At 35.8% G+C, this 9,292-nt stretch overlaps 1 protein-coding gene across 1 annotated transcript; it reads left to right on the plus strand.

The window, feature by feature from the left end:
- The first annotated feature begins 584 nt into the window (after window positions 1-584).
- LOC112199948 ((+)-neomenthol dehydrogenase) lies at window positions 585-4,298 on the plus strand. The gene is made up of 4 exons (XM_024340944.2): window positions 585-839; window positions 1,059-1,320; window positions 3,449-3,628; window positions 3,711-4,298. The coding sequence occupies exons 1-4, from the start codon at window positions 781-783 to the stop codon at window positions 4,128-4,130; spliced, it is 921 nt and encodes a 306-aa protein (XP_024196712.1). The 5' UTR covers window positions 585-780; the 3' UTR covers window positions 4,131-4,298.
- Window positions 4,299-9,292: the final 4,994 nt, after the last annotated feature.

The following is a 9,292-nucleotide window of genomic DNA, read 5'->3' on the forward strand; positions in this document are numbered from 1 at the left end:
TACAACACTACACAACAGTGGCTCTAGAAATAGAAATAAAATTAGGTAATAATAACCTAAGAATTTAGAACTCTATGTGCTTGTATGAGAAGAGCATAAAATTTCCGATATGAGAAGTGCATGAAACCCAATGTTCAGAATCCTAAATCCAACCCAATCCGAACAAAACCTGTGAAATTATGACAACCAGAAAACTCATTGAATAGATAAATCCTTAAGCAGACACCAAAAAATGCACAGCTTCAAGAGTATGCAGAGCTAAACCCACAAGACGATTCCTTTATAATTATGAGACATGAGACCTATATCGCCACCTGCAAGCAATCTGAAAAGAACCTTGAGATTGACATTAAGCACCGCAAGATGTCGACGTACATATTAAGTTTTGTGCTCAATTGTTGAAGAACTGAGCATTCTTTGCTTAAAATAGCCACGAGTAACTGTGTTTTACTAACTTATTCACATTCATGTCCTCACATAATATAAAAAGTAGCGAGAGAGTGGGCAGCCCGGCTGAAGCTGAGGCTTGTGTCATTAATAAGAGGTAACCAGTTGAATGACTAAACAAAAGAAAATTAGAACGTGAGTTACGCCTACCTTCTTGATCATGTCCAAACAGTTCAACTATTGACTTGATCTATGTTTAATTTACTTTAGTTTTTTATATATTCATGCTCCTTTTGCCTTTTCACACAATTGCTTCTCTTATAAATACACATTCCTACCATTCTCTCCCCTCAAATATATCACCCCAAAGCTAATTATCTTTAATTTGCAACTATGAAGTTCAAAGAAACAGATCAGCTCCCTATTCCCTCTCCGCCCCTCTCCCTAACAAGGTAATGAAACATCCTCTCTCTCTCTCTCTCTCTCTCTCTCTGTGATAACATAGAAGACTTTCCGTTCTATGTCTTCTGTAAGAAATTGGAGCAAAATTTTTACAATTTCTAAAAAATATGAATAGGGCTATGAATAAAATGAGATGGATGGGTGCGATGAAACTGTGCTATACTTGATGTATATGAATGCATGTTTTCATGAATGAATGCACGAATCAGGTGGTGGTCGGAGGAGACAGTAGCGATAGTGACTGGAGCAAACAAAGGAATTGGGTTTGCGCTGGTGAAAAGAATGGCGGAGTTGGGACTGAAGGTGATATTAACAGCCAGAGACACTGAAAGGGGTTGCAAGGCTGTTGAAGCACTGAGGGCTCAAGGTCTTCATAATATTACCTTTTTCTGCCTCGATGTTTCTGATCCTTATTCTATCAAAACCTTCTCATCATGGTTCACAGAAAACTTTGCAGCCTTGGATATTCTTGTAAGCGCGTTGCTACTCCTTCTTCTTCTCTTCTCTTTTTTTTTTTTTTTGGGGGGGGGATTTGGGGGTAAATGGGGGTTCACATGACAGCTTCTTTGTTTTTTCCGTACCGTTTTTTTCCTCATTTATTCCCCATTATTAAAAACTGTATCTTAATTTAGTTGAGACAATTAATCTTTATGGACTGATTTGCAGTGTGGTAGGTATATTGCATGTGTTTCGCTGATCGGCCCGACCACCGGTTCTGAAACACTCTCACATGCAATGTAGGATTTTCATATGTAATAATACACACTGGCGGACCCAGAGGGGGGCAAAAGTGGGGGCTCACGCACCCACTCATGTTTTGTAAATAATGTATTTAATCTAATAAGATAGTATTTTGTCTTCATATTTTGTAAACATGCCCCCACTTATCTGACTAAATCTAATACTTTAACAGTTATATATATATACTTTAACATACACGCCCCCATAGAAAAAGAATGCTGGGTCCGCCACTGATAATACAGATTTATATACAAATATGAAAAAATGTGTATTTATAAAGAAAAAAAAAGAAAACTCCAAGAAATGACAATAATTTTTTCTTTTTTGAAGTGATCAACGTATAATTTTACTTAGCGTGCTTTATACTAATCGGAACAGGGCTATATGGAGTTATCCTTTAATGATATATCATGCAAATTATATAATCAATATCAACACTATCACCGGTTACGGTTACGGTTACTATTTTATTTACACTGCTTTCGTGACATATGCAGTGCAACGATGTCGTTTGGCATCAAGTCACATTGTTACCTTTCATTCTAGATGTGTCTGTGCATCTTATTATCTTTTATTGTTTTCCTACATTATAAATGCGTTTGTGCATCTTGTTATGCTTTATTGTTTTTATTTCAATGCTTTTGCATCGCTCCATGTACTTTTCAATTTCACCTAATATAGTTTGTCGTCTTTCCCTTCAAAAAAAAAAACTGTCAACTGTTTATCCATTTTCATAATATGATTATCATCAACGTAGTTTTTATTGATCTGATATATGCAGGGGCGGACCCACCTCCCAAAAAAAAAAGAATAATTTTTTGTATATTTCAATTAAAGTAATTACTTTGGCTTCTAGATATTTAAACATGCATTTAATTCAAGCATTAGACCTCCAAAATTTGTCATAACCAATCAAATTATAAGTGCAAAACTTTGTCAACTAGTATGAATGATTTTTTCATAGAAAACGAAATTGTTCTTGCTTGTTTTAGGTTTGCTTTTCAACAAGTATTTGTTTAGACTTTAATAAGTTTAGTTTTGGCTTAGATAGGTTGTTCGGGTTTATTTGCCGGATTTTTTTATGTAAGTGCATGTTAGACTTTTACCTCTTTTATGACTTGATTATCTAATGAAATCAATTCCTATTCCCAAAAAAAAAAAGTTATATCTCTAAGCAATCACAAAACGTAAAGTATTTAATCAAATTATTGGCAGACTTCATTTCTAATAAAAAAAACTTAAATTATTAGCAGATCGAGTAGGGTTTACAATTGCAATGCATCGTCTCCTAAGCTATAAAAACTTTGACTATACAGATATATACGTATTTAAAAGATTTGTTAAATCTCACTAATATAATTGAACTAATAATTAATCAACACACTAATTGAGTAAGGTGCACACTTCATTTATTTTATTTGTGATTCAAATTATTCTTTGAAAAAATGTGGACACTTGAGCCTTCAAGACCATAATCTCGACCGGGTCAAGTTGATCGAAAAATATATTACCTTCGGGTATTACGTAATGATTGGATTTTTTTTTTTTTTTTTTATACTAAACGAGGAATTGCACACCCGGACAATGTTCAATATACATAACTTATAGATGAAAAGTCATTGAAATAGTTATGAGAAAGGAAAAAAAAAACTAAATATCACCTTGCATGCACACATAGAAAAGGAATATATCATATATATAATTTTTCTTTACTATTTCTTTGCTTGAGTCAGTAGTCCTAAACAACGATCATTTATCGCAAGTTGATGAATATTACCTCACACTATTTCTTATATTGTTATTTTTTATTATTTTTTATTGTAAGTTGATGAATATAAGATATATATATTCTCTCTAGGTGAACAACGCAGCAGTTTCGTTCAACGAAATCAATGAAAACTCAGTGGAACATGCCAAGACAGTAATAAAAACCAATTTCAATGGACCAAAGTTACTGACTGAGGCTCTCTTGCCCATGTTCCGTACCTCATCCATTAGTCGAATACTCAATCTCAGCTCTAGACTTGGTTCCCTAAATGTAAGTACTCCGTCCCTCGTACGGTTCTTAATTAATCTGATGTAATTAATATTAACTGTACCTACTGTGTGGTACACTGCAGAAAGTGGGAAACCCTAGCATTAAAGAGGTTCTAGAAAGCGAGAAACTATCAGAGGATGATATCGAGGCAGTTGTTAGCTTGTTTCTGGAACAAGTGAAGACCGGGACATGGAAGACCGGAGGTTGGCCTGAATTGTGGACGGACTATGCGGTGTCGAAGCTTGCACTGAATGCATACACCAGGGTTTTGGCAAAGCGCTACGAAGGAAGTTTGAGTGTGAATAGCTTCTGTCCCGGCTTTACTCAGACCTCGATGACTCGGTGCAAGGGAGATCACACCGCCGATGATGCGGCCATTGTCGGTGCTAGGCTGGCCTTGCTTCCTCCAGACAAGATACAGAGTGGAAAATTTTTTCTATGGGGTAGTAGCAGTAGTACTAGTACCAGTAATAATAATGTGGTGGTATCCTCCAAGTTATAACTCAGAAATTCGATCTTGATTTCATTAATTTGGTGAACTGAGATTTAGAATGTAGGCATCTTTAGCATGTGAAAGGCTCTGGGTACGCAGTACTTGTTTTTGGTGTGTAAAATTTAATAATTAATTGGATCGAATCTCAATCCAGTAGTGTGTACGTACTTGGTAGAATTGGAGGTGATCGATCGACTTGGTCAGCTCTTAAGAAAGAAAAAAGTATTTTACAACAGCTACGCTAACAACCGAATCAAGCCAAAAGTATATGATGATGTCTCCAGCTAGCCTGACCTCGCTAACTATAACCATCGCATCGCAACCACTTGGGTATTGTCTTTCACTGCTCCCAGATACATTGACCTGAACTTCTCCACCCCCTTCAACTCATAATATATATTTTGATTGGTCATCGTGACTTTTATTTAAACAATTTAGTTGTGCCACCATATTGAGAAATCATACACATGAAAGAGACTAAAATGAATCAAATCATTTTGAAGGCCGTCCGAATTAGGCTGACAAGGATCAGGTCAATCTACCGAGTAAGCCAGTACTACCTACATATTTCTTATACATTCTATTTTTCATGTAACATTTACCTCATTGACAACTCATTAGTTTTCGAAATATCAATTAAAATTAAAAAAAATCTCTATTAATATAACTAAGGTTCTGGTATGCCAAAAGCTAGCACACAACTTAACCCTGAGAAAATTGTGAAATCATAGTATAGAGCAAGCAAGGATTGTTCATAATTACTATCTAACAAATCAACTAAGTTACGAAATTGAAACAATATAAACTAGAAACCTAAAAACAATTTACGAAAACACAATTAGAGGGGAGGAGAAGAATAAAATTAAGAAAACTAAAAGAAAAATAAAAAGATAACGTTTTAGAATTTGGGGTTTTGAAAACGTAAAGTAAAGAAAACAAAGAATAATTTTAGAAATCAATGAATGAGAATGTTAGAAACAATATATCCACCGCCAAATATGATCAAATCAAGTTATGAATCCTAATATTATTTACTAATGTCGTGAGAAGCTATCAACCACGAAACAAAGTTAAAAGCAAACAATAGTTCCTTTACACAATTAATTTAGCAAAGCACTAAACTAACATATTTCAAAACATGCGAGCAAGATATCAAAGCAATCCTATCAACAACATATTCAAATCATTAAGAGCATGTGAAAGTTTGGTTGATAATTATATTCATCCTAGTACACAAAGCATGTCTAGTCAAGAACACAAATTAATTAATTTTAACTATTGTTCATAGCCTTTACTACTTTCAAATTAGGGTCACAAAACATTAACCTAATTCTAGCTCTAATTACATCCATATAATCCTAAGTTTGCAGCTGAAGAACAATAACATGTAAAAGATATCAAGAAACCGAAATCAATTAATCATCCCACAAAAATGCAAAGTAAAGAATATTAAGAACACATAAACATGATTATCACATAATATGAGGCTTCAAAATTTCCCCTAACATAAGATTAGTTTCACATAGTTTCGAAAATCACAAAAGAAAACATATCTATTACAAAAGGATGGAAAAATCGTGAAAAGAGATGATGAACGTTCATGGTAGCCCTTGATGACATCTCTTCAAGCTTCCAAGGATGCAAGGCAGCTTCAAGGTGGCTATACAAGGAGGAGGATGACGACAATGGATGGTGATGCCATCAACGGAGGAGCTTATGGATGTTTCCATAAGCTAGGTTAGAGGAGCTTATGGATGTTAAAAATTTCCATTATTGCGGCAGTTTATGTAGAGAAAAAGCAGTTGATGGAGCGGCTACAAATGTTATTGTCTCAGGAGGAATCTTTCTGGAAACAACGTTCCAAAGTAACTTGGTTAAAAGAAGGGGATAGGAATACAGGCTACTTCATAGGAAAGCTGCCAATAGAAAATTGAAGAATATGTTAAAAGGTTTGTTTGATGAAATAGGAAAGTAGTGTGAAGATGATGAAGGCATGGAATGGGTGGTGTCTTCTTATTTCACGAAGATGTTTACTGCTTCGGATATAGATTATGAGGCTATGAAAGCAGCGCTTGAGGTTATTCAACCGTGTGTCTCTAAGGTGCTAAATGAATGTTGAGTAAAAATTGCACATAGTGAGCGAAAATGTCACCAAACATAATTTTAACTTGTATTCATTTAGTGAATTGAGTTTTAATTATTTCAAATTCGACCCATTTAAGACAAAATGTGTGTCTTAATTATAATCCCTTATTACAGGGTAACACCATTTGATTTCATTTATGAAGAAACCAATTAAGAGGATGTATGTTTGTTCATTTTTGTGGCTGCACCAAGATATTTGAATGGGTTGCCCATGTACCCTTTGAGAGGGATCAAGCCACTCGTAGTTCAAGAGTTTCAATGAGTAAAAGACCGATTAGAAGGCTTCTGATTTTGGAATGAGAATAGTCTTTGGAGAAAATTTGGTCAAAGTGAACCAAGGGTTCATTTTTGTGTCTGAGACGCAGTTGCATTTAGATTAATTTGGTTCTAAATTGCCTACATACCCTTTTCGAAATCAAACCATATGTAGTACTGGTATCTAGGATTCAAATGGGTAGATGACCCATTAATTTTTTGAACTTGGTGTTTGGGAGATTTGAGAGGGTTTAGAGCCCTTGGAATTTTGGTGTAATTTAGGAATGATTTGATCTTCTGGTGTTCGAAGAATTTGACTAGAGTTAGTGATTCAATTCAGGACATGCTGAATTTGACTGGTGGAGTCAGAGACTTTGTTTGGCTTTGTGGTTGCATCTAGTAGGTCGCTAGATTGCATATGTATCCTTTGTGGGATCAAACCGACCGTAGTTTATTCAATTTGAATTCCGGTTTTGTGTCGATTGAATGACCAAAATTTTTAGTGGATTTGTCAATTGCACGTTTTCATTGGACACACGTCATGCCGAGCTTGTAATTGGGCAACAGACTTGAAATGGGCCTCATGTTGCTTGATTGAGTCTGCAACTTAAAGTAAGTGTAAAGTTGATTTGGACACCCATTATGAAGAGTTGAGCTTTTATGTTGAGTCACACTCTATTTATGATGAGTCGAATATTTTATTTTGGGCTCAGGATGTGAAGTAGACTTTTGCCAATTGACTTCCTTCCATTTTTTTGTAGGAGGCACAATGACTCATTTCATTTTGGGTGGACACTCAATTTTAGTGAAGCGTCTGATCATTTGACTTGGGCACCTGTCCTGTAGACAGGACCCACTAGGATTTCACTGAGAAATTTAAGGTGGCCCTGTGTGGTCCACCTTAGGAATAACTCTACCGAAAATTCCGTAGAATCACTCCTAAAAATGGACTACTTAAAAACTTGTAGACTTTGAATTTTCACTTCTAAATTCACAAATCCAACCTCAACTACTGGAGTTTACATGCTCCCCATAAATACAGCAACCAGACTCCCCCACAATCACAAATACAATATCAATCTAACAATTCTCAATATCCAAGATCCAGCAGTTTCTCAAATACACAAATACAACTTCCAAATTAAGACAATAATCCCATAGGTTATCAAAGCAATCTAGAGATCGAAAATAAATTATTTTACAAGTAGGTTAAAGAGGTAACCTACTACAAAACTGTAGCAGCAGAAGAATGCTATGCCTCAACTCCTGCTATGCCGAACCAGCTAATCTGCAAACTAGGCATTTGAAATAGAAGGTCACGGGAAAAAGTATTCAGAAAACATTAGCGTGATTGGATAAAATAATAATCTTAAATAAAAATAAAGGAAGAAAATTTTAATACTTTCCCATTTAGTTCTTTCTTCAAAACCAATGCATGCAACAATTTATAAAGTTCCTTTAAAACAAAAAACTCAAAAGTTTGTTATTTGGGACCATTTTAGCACATTGGTCAAATAGGGGAAAACAAAACAGGGGAAGAATGATCACCATACAATGGTGAGCCTCCCTAGCTCAAGTAATAGACTCTGATGTTACGTCCTGAACTTTTAGTGGACCTAAAAGTTGACTTTTTATTCTGTTCACATGTAGATAAAATGTCCTTCACAAAAGTCGTAGAGGACGTTAAACCGAGTTTGTGGATTCGTGGCATGCATAACCGGAGTTCATGTAGAAGTTATGGTCTAGAAATCAAAAACTACGGTTTCGGGAAACTTACTATAAATAGGAAATCTCACCATGGTAAGTTTCCATTTTCAGTCAAACCCAAATTTTGGAAACTCTCTTAGCGCAACCCAGATTTCACGACTCGACCTAAAATGTTGACTCGGGGGGTTTTCCACCGTCCGACCATCGTTGTCGCTGCATCGGTCACGTTGGAACTGTCTCTCCACCCTGACCACACATGTCACCTTCCCCAGCCTCGATTTGCAGCGAAGAAAGGGAATCGAGGCATTGAAGCTCACGGCAGATCGTCGCCTTGACCTAATTCGATCACCGTGCTTTGGCATTTTCAGGCGGTGCCATCAAACAAGTTTGGAAGCTCTCTTCACCATAGTTCAAACCCCCTAAGCCCCATCCATTGATTCAATGCGAGGAGGAAGAATGGAAGATCTAAATATTTCAGGAAATTTAAACTTTATGGGTAATTTCTGACTTTTGTAGTTGTTTTTAGACTGTAGTACTTAAGGAATTGCTGGGCTTGTTCCCATGAATATTTTGATGTAAGTTTCGCAGCCCAAATGAGTGGTTAGAATTGGCAGCATGTTGGGGCGCGTTGGGCCGCTTCAATCCTTTTGGTTTGGCTCGTTAGCTAGGGCTTGACATCTTGAAGGTGTTGGTGAAATTTGGTAGATTTTGATGAGGATTTTATATTAATTGGAGAAGTCCAAACTTTAGGTTCTCAGATGTCGATTTATGGAAATCCGATCGTTGGGCTTGATAGGAGCATTTTAATGCGACGTTTTGAATGTTATTTCCTCATATTTACTTAGTTATTTCCTTAAATAAATCATTCTTTTTTAAGAAAGTTTCTATTTTTAGTAATTTTAATAAAAGTTTCTATTTTTAGGTCCCATGGAGCAAGTGGAGTAGAAATGAGCTTAAAAGACAAAAAAAAGCAAGAAAACGTTGGAAATAGCTAAGGCAAGGCACAAGGGTTGCAAAAATGAGCAGAAATGAAGAAATGAAGTTTTCCTGGTCCAGCCAAGAAA

Source organism: Rosa chinensis, chromosome 4, assembly GCF_002994745.2.
Source record: "Rosa chinensis cultivar Old Blush chromosome 4, RchiOBHm-V2, whole genome shotgun sequence".
In the NCBI taxonomy this organism is placed as follows: domain Eukaryota; kingdom Viridiplantae; phylum Streptophyta; class Magnoliopsida; order Rosales; family Rosaceae; genus Rosa; species Rosa chinensis.